Source organism: Nuphar pumila, chromosome 4 (assembly GCF_984573655.1).
Source record: "Nuphar pumila chromosome 4, dmNupPumi1.hap1.1, whole genome shotgun sequence".
In the NCBI taxonomy this organism is placed as follows: Eukaryota; Viridiplantae; Streptophyta; class Magnoliopsida; order Nymphaeales; family Nymphaeaceae; genus Nuphar; species Nuphar pumila.
In genome coordinates this window covers 124,220,049-124,239,275 of record NC_143252.1, presented here as the reverse complement: position 1 = coordinate 124,239,275, position 19,227 = coordinate 124,220,049, and the positions used below count along the sequence as shown (strand labels likewise).

The following is a 19,227-nucleotide window of genomic DNA, read 5'->3' as shown; positions in this document are numbered from 1 at the left end:
TTTCATGCTTCATGCTGGACATACCAACATTCTAGGTTGGAAAAGTTTTTTCTCCTCCTCGAACCATGGGATTCTAAGTTGGAAATGACAAATTTGAACTATAGAACTTATGCCAGCCTTCATACATTTGGATTGTTTTCATTGCTTGCATGTTGGAGCTGGTTCACAAAACCATATGTGTTAAGAAAATTTCCTAACTGAGAGCCATGAGACTTTTTGCTCAAAGCCAAAGGTCTTGATATTTGTTGCCTTTTAAGAGATGTTTCTTTCCCTCGTACATCTATCTAACCTTTCCCCCTTCTGGACTTATCATCTGTTGGAGTTCCACTCATCTATTTTTAGTTTTACAGTATATTAAAGTGATTGTTGAGAGAGTGCGAAACAATTACCAAACCCGGTCTATGTAACCAACTACACCACCTCTGCTTTTATGGAATATAAGCTATCGTATTGTATGTAAATTCAAGTAGAGTTATACACAGTTGGCCAAGAATGCTATTACTCAAAATTTACAGATTTAGCCAAGAATGCAATTAAACAAACCCAAATACAAAAACAAATTCAAGAAAACATGTGTTGTATCAAATGTTGGTTAACCCTTATATACCCCAAATTCTACTTAACAACCACAACTTAATTAATCAACACAATCTACTCTTACTAGGTTATTTAATATGTGATTTCTTTCACAGAAGAACCATTAATTGTCCTTTAACATATCATTTACTATTCAAGAAGGCTGTTAAGGCTTATAGAAGATAGGTCTTGCAAAGTCACTGCAACCAACAGTGAGAGATCCTACAATTCATCCCATGTTTTATCTTATTATCTACAGCTACTTCTCCTAATTGGCAGGCTTTTATGTCAAAGGTTTTGTGATTTGAGAGTTTGTCTTCCCACATTAATGCTAACAAAGCTGCAACTTTCACAATATAGTAGGGTGTTTAGCTTTATAGATTGTTTGAGAGCTATGGTACCTGGACATACCACTTTGCCCTCTGTACCCATGTCGACACGCGTCGTCACCTTGAAACGCCATTTTACCCTCTGTACATACAAGTTCGTATTCAATTTATAATTTATAATTGTGTTTTCAGTTTATAACTTCATATTTTCAGTACATATATATAGCATATATATTTAGATTATGTTAAATTTATTTTGTATTTTTGTATTTATGTGATATAATATATATATATATAGTTGTATCCCCGTACCCATATTTTTTGGAATTGCCGTGGCGTACCCTTTGTACTCATATCCATACCCATACCCATACCCATACCCGCACCCGTACCCAGGTGATTGCATCACATTGCCCTATGTTCCATCAAAGTATCAATTAGCGGATTTCTTCACCAAAGCGCTTCCGTCACCTAGATTTTACTTCCTACTTAGCAAACTCTCGGTTGTTCCACCATGAGTTTGAGGGGGGGGGGTTAAGATATAGTTAGTATATATATATATATAGTGTTATGTAAACCAAAATATCCATTAGAGGTATTTCGATCTTTTCACCAAATAGGCGTCAGCCCCTAATGGGCTGACATTTTATTGTTTTTTGTCTTTTTGTCTTTTGTATTTTTTGTTTTTTTATTTTATTTTTTGTGATGCAAAAGGGGCAGCCCATATGACTGTTGGAGCTGCCCCAACGGTCACAAATGTGACCGTTGGGTGCAGTCCCAAGAGTCATATGCTCAGCCTTTTATTCCCCCATTGTATTATAAATAGCCCTCATGGGGCCATGTATTTGTATAACTCTTTGAGAGTGCCTTTTATGCAATAACAATTTGTTAAGACCCTTGTGTGGGTGGTTTCCTTGATTCAATCAAGTATTCTACTTATTGAAAGTGTGTTCTTGCATGTGTATCGGATTCAATCCACTTCATTACAAAAGTGTGTTTTTGCATGTGTATCGGATTCAATCCACTTCATTACATGGTATCAAAGCTTTGGTGATCCAAAGGCATTTTTTCTAAAAGAAAGATCTTGACGATATCAAGAGGAGGATCGTGGGCTTTGAGGATTCAACAAATCAATGATTGTTGCATTGGGAAGCGTGTCATTTCTCAAACAAGTCTTGTGTATCTATCTTTCTCCCTTTTCACTATCTCTTTCTCTACATTTTCTCTTCGCATTGTAAATGAATGGAGAATGAGAGAGAAGTTATAATCTTCATTCCCGTACGCCTAAACGATACAAACTATGTGATGTGGGCAACCATAGTAAAACACAAGATATGGGAAAAGGGGTTATGGGGTTTGATAGATGGTACCGAAAAAGAGCACAAGCTTATTCTTACGAAAATTGAGAATGGGAAGGAGGTTGCTCTTCAAGGTGAGAAAATGGGTAAGGTCATTTCCAATTATGAGAAAAAATGAAAAGAGTGGAGGATGGGCCATTCCAAAATAATTGGATGGCTTATCAATAGTGTAGATATTCATAAATTTTCTAGCTTAGCAAAATTTGATTTTGCTAGCGATGCTTGGAAATATCTTAAGGACATGTATAGTCTTAAAGATATTGCCCACACATGCAATGTCTAAAATAAAGTAAGAACCATGACTCAAGGAGAGATGAATATTAGAGAATATTACAATGTTCTCTCTCTCCTATGGGATGAATTGGCTCTTCTTGATCCAAAATGGCAGTCCTCAAGATGTAGAACTCCGTGAAAACCAAATTAAAACTGAGCATTTTTACCAATTTGTGAATGGGTTTAGGCTCGAATTTGAGGGAACAAAATCGACTCTCCTTCACAGAGGAGGTATGCCATCCATAGTCGAAACTCTTGAAGAATTGACTATGGAAGAGAATAGATTAAAGAAGCCATCTGCTCCAAAAGATGAAGAAACCGTTCTTGCTATCTCCAAGCCCGGTAATCACACTAGGAGTTATAAGCCTCCTCATTTTGTGAACAATGAGAATGGGAGAAATTCCAACAACTATGAAAGAAGCGATAAAAGAGGAGATCATGAGTACAAAAAAGATGGGAAAATCATATGCTATCATTGCTATGAACCGGGACACATCAAGCCTTTTTATCCCAAAAGAAAGAAAGAAGATCACTGTGATGATAAGAGAGTTGCTTCGGTAGAAAGAAATGATATAGACGACTCCAAATGCATTGGCTCACTATCTTTAGCTCAATTAATGGAGGCGCTATAATCAATGTTCAAAAGTCAAGCTTCTTCCCTCTCAGGGGCGGCTGTATCCACAACTGGTGACCCTGGTAAGACTTCTTGGATCTTAGATTCCGGTGCCTTGTTTCACATGACTCCAAATGAGTCAATATTATCTGAATATCATTCTAACCCAAATAATTCTTATGTTTTAATTGCCGACGGAACATTTTTAAAAATCAAAAGTTTTAGAACTTTTTAAAAACAACCAAACTTTCACATACCAAGTATTAGAGTTGTGCCAAAACTAAATTTAAATCTTTTATCAGTTTCACAAATTATGGATTATAGTTGCAAAGTTTTATTTTCTTCTAATGATTGTTTAATACAGGATCTCCAGTCCAAGAAGCCAATTGGGCAAGGCCATAGAAGAGGAGATCTCCATGTAATGGATAGTCTTGAGTTATCAAAACAATCTTTTTGTAATTTTGTGGAAAAGAAAGACATAGAAAATTGGCACAAAGAGTAGGACATCCTAGTGTGACCAAATTACATTTGTTTTCATTTTTCACTAGTTATAAGAAAAAAAATTGGTTTGTGAAGATTGCATTCTTGGCAAAATGAAAGCTTTGCCCTTTGAACAAAGACATTTTATACCAAAAAATCCTTTTGAGTTAATTCATTCAGATATGTGGGGACCGGCTCTTGTTATATCCAAAGGTGGGGTATCATACTATGTTGTGTTTGTGGATGACTATAGTAGGCATTCTTGGATCTTTTTTCTTAAGCAAAAATAAGAAGTATATGAATGCTTTAAAATTTTTTATTATTATGTAAAGACTCAATTCAAAACCAACATTCAAATTTTTAGATCTGATTCCGAGGGGAATTTGTATCAAAAGAATTCAAGAATTTTTTTGACCTAAATGAGATTATTCATCAAAAATCTTGCCCATACACTCCTCAACAAAATAGTCTAGCTGAAAGAAAGCATAGACATGTTGAAACTACTAGAACACTTCTTATTTCAAGAAATGTTCCAAAAATGTTTTGGGTCGAAGCCGCTCTTACGTCTGTTTATTTGATAAATATAATACATTAAAAAACTGTTGAAAATATGTCTCCCATTGAAAAATTGTTTAAAATCTCCCCCGATTATAAAAGGTTGAGAGTCTTTGGATGTAAATGTTTTGTTCTTACTCATAGAAATGACAAACTTTCCCCAAAAGCAATCCCTTGTGTCTTTCTAGGCTATGTTGAAAATCAAAAGGGATATAGATGCTATGACATGGAAATAAACAAGTTATATGTTTCACGAAATGTTACATTTCTGGAAAATGAAGACGGTTTTAGCAAAGAAAAGATTCAAGAGAACTATGATTATTCATTTCTTTTTTATCTTATCAATGAACATGATAGGTATGAAAACATTTGTAATGAGCATGAGAGTGAAAATAAAAACACTCATGAGGTAAGTGAAAATATAGACAATGGTCTTGATAATATTGACCCACTTTATACTACCATACAAACATACACTCGGCGGACCAAAGATCACCCACCATGTGCCTTAGAAAGATACTCACAAAATCAAGATGTAGATTCTGCTAGTATTAGAAAATCAATAAGAATTTTCAGGGCCCCTAGTAGATTTGTATCTTATGATTTCTTTGAACCAAGATACCGAGCATGTTTAATGGCTATACACTTATATATTGAACCATCATCCTATTATGAAGTCAAAAACGATCAAGAATGGATTCAAGCAATGAATGATAAATTAGAAGCTTTAAAAAAGGCAAAAACTTGGGAAATACAAACATTACCCAAAGGACGGGAAACTATAGGGTGTAGATGGGTTTATAAAATTAAAACTAAATGGGATGGGACATTGGAAATATATAAAGCTCGATTAGTAGCTAAGGGATATAGTCAAGAATATGGAATTGACTATGATGAGACCTTTGCTCCAATTGCTTGAATGACGACTGTCAGAAGCCTTATATCTATAGCATCAATTAAAAAATGACCTATCTTTCAAATGAATGTAAAAAATGCATTTCTGAATGGTAACTTAGATGAAGAGGTCTACATGGATCCTCCATCAGTAACTTAGCACATGAAAAAACTCTTAGGTTACGAAAAGCCTTTTATGGATTAAAACAAACTCCCAAAGCTTGGTATGATAGATTTAGTAATCTAATGACTCAACTTCATTTTAAATCTTGTTTTAGTGATACTCATTGTTTGTTAAGTCTTTTAATGCATGGATGGTCATACTACTACTCTACGTGGATGATATGATAATCACAGGAGGTGATAAGCAGGGAGTAAATCATATCAAAGATGTGCTTAAAGACAACTTTGATATGACAGATTTTGGTATTTTAAGATATTTTCTTGGTATTGAAGTGACTTACTCACCTCGTGGTTATTTTTGTCACAGACTAAGTATGCAGCAGAGATTATTGAGAGATCAGGACTCTCAGATGAGAAACGGGTTGATACTCTAGAGGTTATAAATGCAAAAATAAAGAAGGATGATGGAGAACCTCTACAAGATCCAACCTCATACAGACAAATGATTGGAGCTTTGTCTTATCTTTCTATTACTCGTCTTGATATTTCTCATGCTATTATTCAGTCAGTCAATTTCAGCATACTCCCACTACAGTACATATGAGTGTTGTAATGAGAATTATTAGATATATTAAGAACTCTATAAGTCATGGACTTTTTTGTCATCCTCTTCCTCATTAGAAGTCATTGCATACTCAGATTCTGACTGGGGAGGGGATGTGAATGATAGACTCTCAACTACTGGTTTATGTGTTTTTGTAGGTAACTCTTTAATCTCATGGCGATGCAAAAAGCAACAGAAGGTGTCTCTCTCCTCAACTGAAGCTTAGTATTGCGTCATGGCAACGACCACGTCAGAGTTAGTGTGGCTCCGACAATTACTGGAGGACTTGGGAATCCACATCAAAGAACCCTCCAAATTATGCTGTGATAACAAGAGTGTTGTATATATTGCAAGCAACCATACGTTCCATGAGAGGACAAAACACATTCAAATGGATTGTCACTATGTTCGTGAAGAATTTTTGTGAAAGACTTACATTGCCCTATGTTCCATCAGAGTATCAATTAGCGGATTTCTTCACCAAAGCGCTTCCGTCACCTAGATTTTACTTCCTACTTGGCAAACTCTTGGTTGTTCCACCATGAGTTTGAGGGGGGGGAGGGGGGGGTTAAGATATAGTTAGTATATATATATAGTGTTATGTAAACCAAAATATCCATTAGAGGTATTTCGATCTTTTCACCAAATAGGCGTCAGCCCCTAATGGGCTGACATTTTATTGTTTTTTGTCTTTTGTATTTTTTGTTTTTTTGTTTTATTTTTTGTGATGCAAAAGGGGCAGCCCATATGACTGTTGGAGCTGCTCCAACGGTCACAAATGTGACCGTTGGGTGCAGTCCCAAGAGTCATATGCTCAGCCTTTTATTCCCCCATTGTATTATAAATAGCCCTCATGGGGCCATGTATTTGTATAACTCTTTGAGAGTGCCTTTTATGCAATAACAATTTGTTAAGACCCTTGTGTGGGTGGTTTCCTTGATTCAATCAAGTATTCTACTTATTGAAAGTGTGTTCTTGCATGTGTATCGGATTCAATCCACTTCATTACAAAAGTGTGTTTTTGCATGTGTATCGGATTCAATCCACTTCATTACATGAACATCCAAGGTGAGAAATTTGATTTTTGGAACTGTGGGCTCTATTTTACCTAAAAATTCTATGACCCAGTTTTATAGGAACTGCAATCATTGGGTTCTTTTTTACTACCAATTTCTATCTTACCCAAACGTAGCCTTAAAATAGTCATGTATGTCCACTTTTTTTAACATGTGTTTAGGACCTCATAATGGCAAGAAAGCCCTAGGTTTAATAAACATAAGCTATGTCATGCATGTTTGTATGTTGGTACATGCTAGTGTAATGAAATACAAAGGTGTCACTTATGGACATACATAATCACAACGACCACTAATGGGTCAATTACACAATCACAAATCACCCACTTAAAGGTCCTACAACAAACATAAAAAATAGGATTTGTATTCACCAAAAGCTTTAAGCAAAAAGCCTTACAACATATTGGGTATGAACCCCTTTATATACACAACGCAAGAGAGCCAAGAGAGTCGTTGGGGTCTCCCCAACAACTAGAAATGTAGTCGTTGGGGAGATCCCAACGGTTCTATGGTCAAATGACATTATGCCCACTCCTATTCTAGGATTTACAAAAAATAAATAAAATGAAAGAAATAAAAATAAGACATATAATGTATACAATAACCATAATACCCCTATATTTATAATGACTAAACTACCCCTCAAACTGTATATACATTAACACTCTCCCTCAAACTTACGGTGTGATCACCAAAAGTTTGCCTAACAAGAAATGAAATCAAGGCAAAGTATGGGCTTTAGTGAAGAAATCTGCAAGTTGATATTAAGACATGACATGTGGCAGCGAAATCGTCTTCTTCAAAAAATTCTTCTCTGACATATGGCAGTCCATCTCGATGTGCTTAGTGTGTTCATGAAAGGTATGATTTTCAATGATGTATATGGCACTTTTGTTATCAGAGCATAACCTGGATAGTGTGGTTGATAGTACTCTCATGACAAAGACACCTTTTGTTGTTTTTTGTATTTCCAGGACACCAGTGAGTCTCCTATAAAAACACAAAAGCTAGTGGTTGAGCGTCTATAATTGAGATTGCCTCTCCAATCAGAGTCAGAATATGCAACTAATTCAAGAGCGGAAGAAGAAGACTAATAATCCTGTGTTAATAGAATTTCTTAAATATCTATGAACTGAAGTAAGAGAGTGTTGAAATTGACTAGCAATGTGAACTGCATAAGAAATGTTTGGTCTGGTGATGGTCAATTATGTCAAGGCACCGATCATCTATCGATATGGTGTGGGATCATCCAATGGAGTTCCATCATCAATCTTCATCTTTGGGTTGATAACTTCAAGTGTATCTACTCTCTTCTCGTCAGTCAAGCCAGACCTGTCAATAATTTTAGTAGCAAATTTAAATTGTGATAATAAATATTCTTAAGGAGAATAAGCAACTTTAATCCCGAGAAAAAAATCTGAGAAAGCCTAAATCAATCATTTCAAATTTTTTTTTAAGTACATATTTAATATGATTTACTCCATTTTTATCTCCTCAATACCTGCAACAGATTTCTTAACAAACAAAACGGTGTCAGTATAACATGAAAAATATCCAAGACTAGTTATAACATAACTAAAACAATCATACCAGGCCTTTGGTGCTTATTTGAGACCATATAAGACTTTTTTAATATGAAGAATCTTTTCTTTTGGAACATCGTACCCAGGTTGTGAATCCATATATATTTATTTTTTTAATTCTTCATTAATAAAGACATTTTTGACATCCATTTGATAGATGGACCATTTCCTAATAGTAGCTACAACTATAAGTGTTCTAACATTAGTCATTCTCACGACAGGTCCTATCATAATCTATCTCATATTCCTGTGAGTACTCATTGGCTACTAGTCTGACATTATGTCTTTTCAATGTCCCATCACTCTTAGTTTTAACCTTGAAGACCCATCTACATCCTATTAATTTCTTTTCAGGTGGTAAGATAGTCAATTTCCAAGTTTTAGATTTTTCTAATGCTCTTATTTCTTCACCCATGGCATTTTGCCATTCTGGATAGTCCTTAACTTGATTGTATGAGATTGGTTCAAAGTAGGAGAAAATCTTTGCTAGACAAACTCTGTATTGAGGGGCAAAGGACTCATATGTCATGAATTTATCAAGTTCTTTATGTTGTCTTCCGGAGTGCCTAATGTTACTAGTTACTTGGGCTTCTAAGTTGGAATATTTTTCTAAGGCATTAGGATGAAAACTTTCTTGTCTTCTTTTATATTAAATAATTTGAGAATGATTTTGATGTCCACCACACTGAGTATGTATTTGATTATCATCAATTTGATTCCCTTCTGATATCAAATCACTATCATTCTTAGGATCCATCTCTAAGAATATATATTCGGTTTTTCTCTTAGGCGCATTTTTATCAAAAAAACTTTTTTTTTCTAAAAAGGTAACATTTCTTGAAACATATAATTTATCATGTTTAAGATCATAGCATCGAAGTCTCTTTTGACTCTCACCATACCCAAAAAATATACAACGGATGGTTGTTGGAGATAACTTGTCATTTTTGTTTGTCAACACAAAACACTTACATCCAAAGGTTCTTAGTCTAAAATAATCAAGAGAAATTTCAAAAAGTCTTTCATATAGAGTTATATTTTGAAGTTTTGATGATAGAAGCTAATTTATAAGATACACTGCAGTAAGAGCTGCCTCAGCCCAAAAATGTTTTGGAACACCTTTGGAGATGAGCAGAGTCCTTGTAGTTTCTACTATATGCCTATATTTTTGTTCTGCTAATCCATTTTGTTGAGGTATGTTCACACAAGACCTTTAGTGTAAGATTTCATTGGATTCTAAGTAATATTTAAAAATGTTTGACAAGTATTCTCCCCCTAAATCAGAATGAAAGATAGATATGTTTGTTTTGAACAGTTTTGCAACTAATTTGTGAAAAATTTTGAAGTTTTCAAATACTTCATTTTTGTACCTAACAAAGTAAATCCATGTATAATGAGAATAGTCATCCATAAAGATAACATAATATATATATCCACCTTTAGATTTTACTAGAGCCGGGCCCCAAACATCAAAATGTATTAATTCAAGTGGTTTAGTAGCAAAAAATGTCCTCTCTTGATAAGGAATGAATTTCATCTTTGCAAGTATATAATCAATACATTGAATTTTCTCATTACAAAAATTTCTCAAATGAGATACATTTGATAGTTTAGTAATACTGTGATGTCCTAGTCTTTGATGCCACAAAATTAAATCCAAATTTTCTACATTGAGACAAAATAGTTTCTTTTGAATAATTAACCGATCCATGTAGTAGATATCTCCTTCTCTATGACCTTTCTCGATCTGCTTCCCTGTCTGAAAATCCTATATTAAGCATTGGTCATATGTGAAGGAAACACTATAGCCTTAATCGAGGATTTGAGAAACCGAGAGTAAGTTTAAATTAAGTTTTGGAATAATTAACTGATCCATGTAATAGAGATCTTCTCTATGGCCTTCCCCGAATCTGCTTTCATGACTGGAGATCATGTATTAAACATTGGTCAGATGTGAAGGAGACACTACAACCTTGATATGAGATTTGAGAAACCAAGAGTAAGTTTATATTAAGTTTTGGAATAATTCTTATTTTTAGAATACAAAAATTTGAATATTTTTTAAAATTTTAAATTCTTTCTACTTGAATCGATACTATGGTCGGAAAGCATATTACTATTATAAGTCATATGAAATGAAGCACCAGAATCTAAGAGCCAAGGTGTCATACCAGGTGGTAATAAAGTGAAGACGGCGACACCAATTGTGGAGGAACCTTTGAGGAGAGGTTGCAATGCTTTTATCAATTGAGATAACAACATATTCCCTATAGATTTACTTGAACTTTCCTTGTCAACTTGGGAAGCACCAACCGAAGCGATTTTCTTTTCCATTTTAGCTTTAAATTTCAGACAATATGGTTTGATATGTCCCGGTTTTCCACAATTGTAACAAATAAGTTTTTTCTTTTCATCTCCTTTCCTTCATAAGACCGAGGTTTTCCAAAATTATTATTTTTGTAGAAGTGTGGAGGCTTATATGTACGAAAGTTAGCACCTGGTTTTGAAACAGAAAGAACATTATCCTTGGACTCTTTTGATTCTGTTTGATATTTTAACCTCATTTTTTTCATGCAAACTTGAGCGAAAACTTCATAAATAGGTGAAAGTTCTTGTTTTCTATGAAGGATGTTACTCATTTGTTCAAATCTGGGTCATTGACCTCTCATAAATTGAAAAAACTGTTTATTCACAATTTATTTCTTTTGTTAGGCATCTTTTGGGGTTTCCCAAATAGGTTTCATTTTTGCCATTTGATCTCACAACTTTTTTAGAGTCCCATAGTACTCTCTAACATTCTTTTATCTTTGCTTGCAAGTATGAATTTTGTCTTGCAACTCCCATCTATACGCAGCATCACTTTGATTATAGGTTTGTTTAATAAAGAGTCAAGCTTCATCGACTCTTTCAAATTCTGATATGGTCTCACATGTGTCCTCACTTATGCTTCCCATAAATAATGGAAGGACTTTTACATGTCCCTTCTCTCATTCTTTCATGGCTTTCTTATAATTTAAGAGAGTTTTTTCTCTCTCTTCTCCTTTAAGGACCTCTTCTTTAGTAGTTTCATCCTTTTTGCTAAGAGTCTTTGTGAGAATAAGTTGTGGTTCCATTGAGGAACCAACAATATATTCCCACAAGCCTTTTTCAATTAGGATTCTTTTGATGGTGGTGGCCCACAATTGTAGTTATTTTTATCAAACTTAATAGAGACCACGGTCACCACTTCATTGATGGCCATTTAAGAGAGAAGAGAAATAAAAACAAAGAATATAGAGCCAATTAGAGTAGAAGGTACTTGATTTGGCAATGCTCCACAAATTTGTTATGCCGAACTCTTCTATTCTTCAAAAATCAGCCACACGAGCATCAATCTTCAAGTGACGCTATGGACACTCTTTCTGATGCTCTATCTGATCTTCTCGATCTCCCATGAGTCTCTTGAATACCTCAAAACTTATCAATAGAGCACCAAGGTTCTGATACCATGTAATAAAATACAAAGGTGTCACTTATAGACATACACAATCACAACGATCACTAATGGGTCAATTACACAATCACAAATCCACACAGATCACCCACTTAAGGGCATACAACAAACATAAAAAACAGGATTTGTATTCACCAAAAGCTTTAAGCAAAAAGCCTTACAATATATGGGGTTTAAACCCCTTTATATACACAAGAGAGCCAAGAGGGTCGTTGGGGTCTCCCCAACAGCTACAAATGTAGCCGTTGGGGAGATCCCAATGGTTATATGGTCAGATGACCATTATTGCCCACTCCTATTCTAGGATTTGCAAAAAATAAATAAAATGAAAGAAATAAAAATAAGACAAATATACAATGTATACAATGACCATAATACCCCTATATTTACAATGACTAAACTACCCCTCAAACTTATATACACTAACAGCTAGGACGTGAGTATGGATGGTATGACATGGTTGTTTTCCAAAAAAAGGGTGTGAGGACACACAGCCAGGTTGTGTGTGTGGCACACTGGCACTCGTAATATTCGTTGTGTACGTTTTGCAAATGGAGAGCCCTAGTAAAATAGTTGGTGTGTCTAGATTAAGGTTTGACCAAATAAATTTTAGTTCATATTGAGAGGGAAATGTGAATTCACATGACTTCAGTAAAAACTCACGGGACCCACATTTTCTGGAATTATTGATACATGAATTACTATAGTGCACACTTAACTTTGTCTTTGATTTTGGAAATTGAATGGAAAACGTGATTCTTTTCAGAGGGTTTACAAGCAAAAACTTTCTGGGGCCTAGTGAAAGTTCTTATTTAAAAGGTAAAACATAGAAAGCATAGAATATTTATAGGGTCATATACAAGCTAGGGATTTTGAAGTACCCCATGTAACATGCTTTAGGTAGTCATGCATGTCATCTGGATTCTTCCTTTAAATTCCACTATGAAAATATCATTATTGCACTTGTATAGGGCTACTTTTATTTTTTACATGTCTACAGCATTAAGCTGTCATTTTTGCCATTGGAGGATTATATGCCAAGTTAGTGTCCCTATGACAGATGATTAGACCATAACAATCATCGAGTGCCTTTTTAAAATTTCTAAATAATAAAAAAAATCATGATAAAAGATTGGTAGATTCTGAGAAAGAGATGGACCATAGGATATTAATATTTGTAATAAATAATCTCATGTTCAAATCAAGATAAAAGGAAGCCTACTTTAACATTGCTCCGATGGTACGATTTCTAACTTCAAGCAAAAAAATAGAAAGACGAGTTCCTCCTTGAGTTGGACTCTCTCTCTCATGCACTCAATGCATACCACATGTGTGTGTGCACACCCTGAACAAAGGTTTGAATTTGATGCATATGTCAAATGGTGTATTCTGTTTCTGCTCCGAGTACCTTAAAGGATGTGAACAATTTGTGTCAGCAACAAGAAAAAAAATCCATCTTAACCGGACCATTGACCTACCAATCTACAACTTAACTCATTTAATGATTCTGTTAAGCGCAGTAGTTTGTGCTTTAATTCATTAATTGGTAAATCTGTTCATGCCAGGCATCAAGTCATGGTGCTTTAATTCGAAGTTTTCAGCTGGCGTTGTCTCTTAGGGATATCGCTCTTGAGAAAGAAGGCAAGTTCCTACTAAGTTGCCTTTAATTATCCCTTGTTTTGCTTTGAAAATTCTTTTCTTGGCGAATGGATTTCAAATGACTATGATTGCATATGTTGTACAGGTTGTCTACAGCCATCTCGTAGAAGGTCGCTCTTTACATTGGCAAATTCAATGATTTTGTTTTTGGCAAGGGTGAACAATATTCTTCAGCTTGTTCCTTGTGTTAAGCAATCACTTACTGATAAAATGGTCTGTATTTATCAACTACAATTTTTAATAATTTTGATATGTAACTTTCATTTACTGGATCTTTTATGCTTTATCTTTGTCTGTCATTCTAAGACTTACACTGTTCATGCTTGATTAGCAGGCTGATCCTTATCTCCATTTGATCGAAGACAGCAGGCTTCAGGCTATTCACTTAGGTTCTGATAATGGAAAACCCACTTATGGATCAAAGGAAGATGACCTTGCTGCCTTAGATGTTTTATCCTCAATAGTAATTACAAGTGAGCAATCAAGAGAACATTTGGTGTCCATTGTCATGCATAGTCTTGGAAATTTATCAGAGGTAGGTGTAACTTGAATTGCTTAAAATTCTAGCACAAGAGCACATATTTATGTGTATAAGTGTGATATGCATGTTTTTCTGTTAAACTGCTGTATACATTAGAAATGTCTTAGGATCTTAAAGTGCTCCAACCCAGTCATCTGTATCTTTCAAGGTAATTTCTCAGTGAGGGTTTTTCTCAGAGATATTTTCAAAAAGTAATTTTCTTGGCAAAATATCAGAATCCTTAAAAATTGAAAAAATATAAATAATAATAATAAAGATAGTAAAATAATAGCTTTTCAATTATTTTTCTTGTAAAATATATAAAGATGCAAATTTTAAAAGGTTTTAAAATATAAAAGAAACCAAAGAATAGAAAAACTGAACTTAAAATATATAAAATAATAATAATTTTTTTAAAAATTATCACAAAAATATCATGATAATATCACCCTATTTTCATTTTGGCGATATTTTGAAAATATCATGATACTTTGCCGATAATATCATCCTAGCTGAAAATGCTGATAATATCGCGATATTTTCAAAACATCGGCGATAACGGTGACTATGCTCCAACCCCTCAAATTCCTCCTTAGAGAAATCTCACCATCTCATTGGAGTTCTTGATGGTCAGTGACATGAATTAGGAAAAACTCAGAGCAGTCCAAGGTTTGTCTTTAAAGATCCTGTTGAGTCAACCCAGTTCTTATAGGTCATTCCTCTTATTGTAAATCTCTAAAATTGACCTGTTTATCTAAAACGAGGTCAAATCTCTACGTTAAGTACAAAACTTTTAAATATTTGTTGGAGATATTGAAGGTCTAAATAAATTTCTATCATTAATCCTTGGTAAAAGCAATTGGAGGTGCATAAAAATAGTTACAATGACGTATATTTCTTAATGTGGATTATCTCGACAAAAGTTCAATATCTTTCATAAAGAGAAGGTAAATCTAAAATACACAAGAATGTGTGTACTCACTTACACATCCAAAACATGCTCTTGTTGTGGGACGATCCTGTTAGAAAATAACATATATATGTATATACTTGAATATATATATATATAGAGAGAGAGAGAGAGAGAGACTCTTCGTAATATAAGAGTATGTATATGTATATGTATATGTATTTAAAGTATATATGTATATCTTTGTAATCTTTATTTTTCTGTATTTTTGTTTTATTTCTTTTTATTCTTTTTTTCTGTTTTGTCTTTTTCCCTAACAGTCATAATGACTGTCACTCTACAGTCATAATGACTGTCAATGTACAGTCAACAGTCAATATTTGACTGTTGACAAAGAGCTGTTGGGCTACCCCAACTGCTCTAATTAGAGCTGTTGGGAACAGCCCAACAACTCTTTCAAGTGAGCCAACACTCTATAAATAAGGGTCATTTGTGCCCATTGTAATACACTTTTTGTAGAGGGTTTTACCCCTCAATAATATTCAGATTAACGTGCTTTTAAGCACTCCTTTTACATCTTTGTCGTGAAGCATTTATATGCTATTTTGTTCTAGCATATTTGGTGGATGTATGTTTTGTCAAGTTATTTATTAAACTTGATTATTTGTGAGGCTTCTTTTCAGATCCATCCCATGGTCACCAAGGTTGTGGGGTGCAGCCACAGGTCACTAGATGGCTAGAGATACTGAAAGTCAAGGTAGCACTTTTGAACATTAAAGACCTTGATATGGTGGCCAATGCACAGATTGGCAATGTAAAATGGAAAGCCTTTCAGTTAGGTGTGGGATAATGGGGAAGTGGTTATGGGTTTCCTATTTCTTTTCTGTTACCTTTCAGTTAAAACTTAAAACAGGTTGTTATTGCAATATGCATCAAAAACCACCTTTTATAATAGCCTGGAAACACCAGGGCAATAATCTTTAGTATCTTCATGTTCACAAGTCATTATCAATTCTATTAGAATTATTTTGTGTATGGTGCATTCATGCTTTAGCTGTTTGAAACAGAAAAAACACTGTTAAACAAATTGAAGCCCATGCAAGTCTCAATTCATGTGCATCCGTTAATATAGTCTTTAATGCATTCTTATATTTCAAACGTAACTCTACCATATTCTTTAACAAATTAAAGGCACATGACCTACTAATTGATACATTTGATAATGACATTAAATTTGACTGGTTTTTGCAGGATGAATCTTCTAGCATTTATAAACAACTCCTGATGGAATTTTCCCCTGATGATGCTTTTCCACTAGGAGCTCCACTATTCATGGACACACCAAGGCCAGGTTCCCCATTTGCTTCAAAAGATTACCAATCTTTTGATGAGGTTGTCTCATGTGCCTATGACTTTCTTTCTACCATTATGTATTGGTAGTTTGGTGCCAGGAGCAATTATATACGGTCTTTTTATGCATTTGTGGATTTTATTGCAGATGATGCCTTCATCATACTTCTCAGATGAAGAAACTTTGCCTGAAGTATCAGGAAGTCTATCAGATTTAAAAACACCTATGTCTATAAGCTCTTCAGAGGTTTTGAGTGTTAATCAGCTCATGGACTCAGTAAGTTTACTGTGGGGTGTCTTTATTAATTATATGTTCATGATGTTTGGTTAATATGCAAAACCATGCTATTACACCTAAGGCTATGTTTGGGAGCCTTGAATTGGCAGCTGTGTTGTGGTTTCCGCATGCTCCCATACTCTAATGCTGTTTAGGAGCAGTGGCATTGCTGAAACAATCGTTGGGACTGGTGTTGGCAGGACCAAGAACACATTTCAACACCTTTCACAAGAGGATGTTTTTGGCAACTTCATCTCTCAACATCACACATTGGAAAAATGATATTTTGGCATCACACTGAAACTGTGTTTCCATCCCATTGCAAGGCTCCCAAACATAGCCTAAATGAAGATTGTGGACTTTTCCTGGGCTCAAGCCCAAATGCAACTGGGCCTTGTCATCTCTCCACCCCTATTGATTATTTTATGTCATATATGGTTTTTGTTCCCATCCTCCATTTGTGTTGTTTCTTGAATGTTTCAGTCATAATAATCAATGTAATATGTGCTTTGCTTGATGATTGAAATGATAACAGGTGCTGGAAGCAGCTCTGCAAGTTGCGAGTGTCAATGTTTCTACGGTGCCCATACCATATGATCAGATGAAGGACCAGTGTGAAGCCCTCATAAACGGGAAGCAGAAGAAGATGTCGGTACTTTTGAGCATCAAGCATCCGCAGGATGTGCTACCTATTGACTTATCCTCAGATGCCGATAGCAATGAATCAACTTTCTCAAGAAAGGTAAGAAAAAGAAAACATGAAAACAAAATAAATTTACATGAACATAATCATATTTATCTTATTTTGTCCTCTATGATCTTGAAAATATGTCCAGAAAACAATGGATGTCCCTGAAGAGTGCTCCAAGTTGACTGTAAATGAGAACAACCATTCCGACTGTCTCTCATGTTCCAGTGAATATTGGCAGTCATTTAGGCTGCCACCTTCAAGTCCCTATGACAAGTTCTTGAAAGCCGCTGGGTGTTGAGAAAGGCTGTTGGCGTGGTACATATGCATGTTGCTCTCCTTCCTGCCGTAATCCCCATTCGTCATTATTTTTTATTCATTATTTGTTTTATTTCCTTATTTTTTAGAAGGTAATTCGATATATGATTAGGGGCAAATGAACTAAATCTTAATGCACATATATAATTTCTATTTGTGTATATTATATAGGTTTCCTGTAGGTTTAAGAAGAGGCACTGTGATTTTTCTCTAAAATTTGTCGCATGTACCTCTCTAGGTAGTATTCTTCCTATGAGCTTGTAATTCGTACTATATTGAAGGGAAGCACATTCAGAAGTTCCTTTTATCATTTTATATATATACAATATGAATTTATTGCAACATTAGTGCCAGTTCTAAGCTTGGATAAAGGAGGGTTAGTGTTAATGGCTAACGGCCATGAACTCGAGCCACATCCTATGAATATGAGTCCTAACAGATGAAAAAATAGGACTTGTAAAGCTGACCTCATGTAGTTGGGATAAAGCTTGATGATGATGATGATGATGAAAATTTGTTAAAGACAAACATGCAATCTACTAGAAAATACCATTTTTCCATATTTTTTTTCAACTTTTTAGTAGATCTAACCTTATAAATGTTAACGTGTCAGTTTTCTAAGGGCTTAAAAATCAACAGCATGCAATCTTCCAAAATTTCATGACTAAAAAAATCATATTTTCCTACAAAAATAAGTTATCCAAAGTACAACCCTAGCAAATAAACCATGTTGAACTCTGGTAGGAGCAGCTAGTTCTTGTCACCTTTTGTTGGGACGTTGTAGGTTCAAAACCCAATGGTATAGTTGTATAACTGGTAGGGGTCTGCCTAACCCCAGCTTGCCTTTCAAAAAAGAAATCCATGAGATCAAATTAAGTGGATACAACTTGCAAGTGTGATTTTTCAACTAGATTTTTTATATATATATATATATATATATATATATATATATATATATATATATATATATATATATATATATAATGAAAACCTACAAAATGGGCACAATGCTGAATGAAACATGCCATTAGATTTTTTATGTTTTTTTTTAATCTCAACCATACAGATGTGATTTATACTTTTGTTTTTATAGGAACCAGAGCATTTGATTCCGATGCATGGATATGTTTTTTGTAAGGTTTCAAAACTCAATGGCGTACAATTTTCATAAATATTCAAGGTTTCAAGTATCATTTTCTTCATCCAAAATGCATGATCCAAGTGTCAATTTTTAGTAAATCAATCATGCTGAACACATCAATGGGGTAGGAATTTCAAAAAAAAAAAAATAATTCAATATCATGTTTCATTGAGCACAGTGCCCATTTTGTAGGTTTTCATTTTTCTATATATATATATATATATATATATATATAGGGTGCTCTGTAGTAGCTTTATATTTTCAAACTTCTTAAACTTTTCTTGTTGATCAGACCTTGTAGATATGATCTATAAGCATTATTCAATAAAAAACAAATTTTGGATCATGTGATTATATAGCATGTAGGTTTTTTAAGACCTTTAAAAATCAATGGCTCACAATGTATC

The 19,227-nt window shown here is 34.4% G+C and overlaps 1 protein-coding gene across 9 annotated transcripts in view; it reads left to right on the top strand.

Annotated features, from left to right (window-relative positions):
* Nucleotides 1-18,019, top strand: part of LOC149840907 (protein SEMI-ROLLED LEAF 2-like) — a 33,824-nt gene extending 15,805 nt beyond the window's left edge. For 7 of the 9 annotated variants that reach the window (XM_090003452.1, XM_090003450.1, XM_090003449.1 and 4 more), the window contains 7 exons: nucleotides 13,523-13,598; nucleotides 13,702-13,829; nucleotides 13,948-14,151; nucleotides 16,298-16,438; nucleotides 16,545-16,673; nucleotides 17,209-17,415; nucleotides 17,510-18,019. In XM_090003452.1, the coding sequence (XP_089859578.1) occupies nucleotides 13,523-13,598; nucleotides 13,702-13,829; nucleotides 13,948-14,151; nucleotides 16,298-16,438; nucleotides 16,545-16,673; nucleotides 17,209-17,415; nucleotides 17,510-17,662 (1,038 nt within the window). In that variant the 3' untranslated portion in view covers nucleotides 17,663-18,019. The remainder of the gene's footprint in view (nucleotides 1-13,522; nucleotides 13,599-13,701; nucleotides 13,830-13,947; nucleotides 14,152-16,297; nucleotides 16,439-16,544; nucleotides 16,674-17,208; nucleotides 17,416-17,509) is intronic. The other 2 variants (XM_090003451.1, XM_090003447.1) reach the window with 1 other exon arrangement.
* The last annotated feature ends 1,208 nt before the right edge of the window (nucleotides 18,020-19,227 follow it).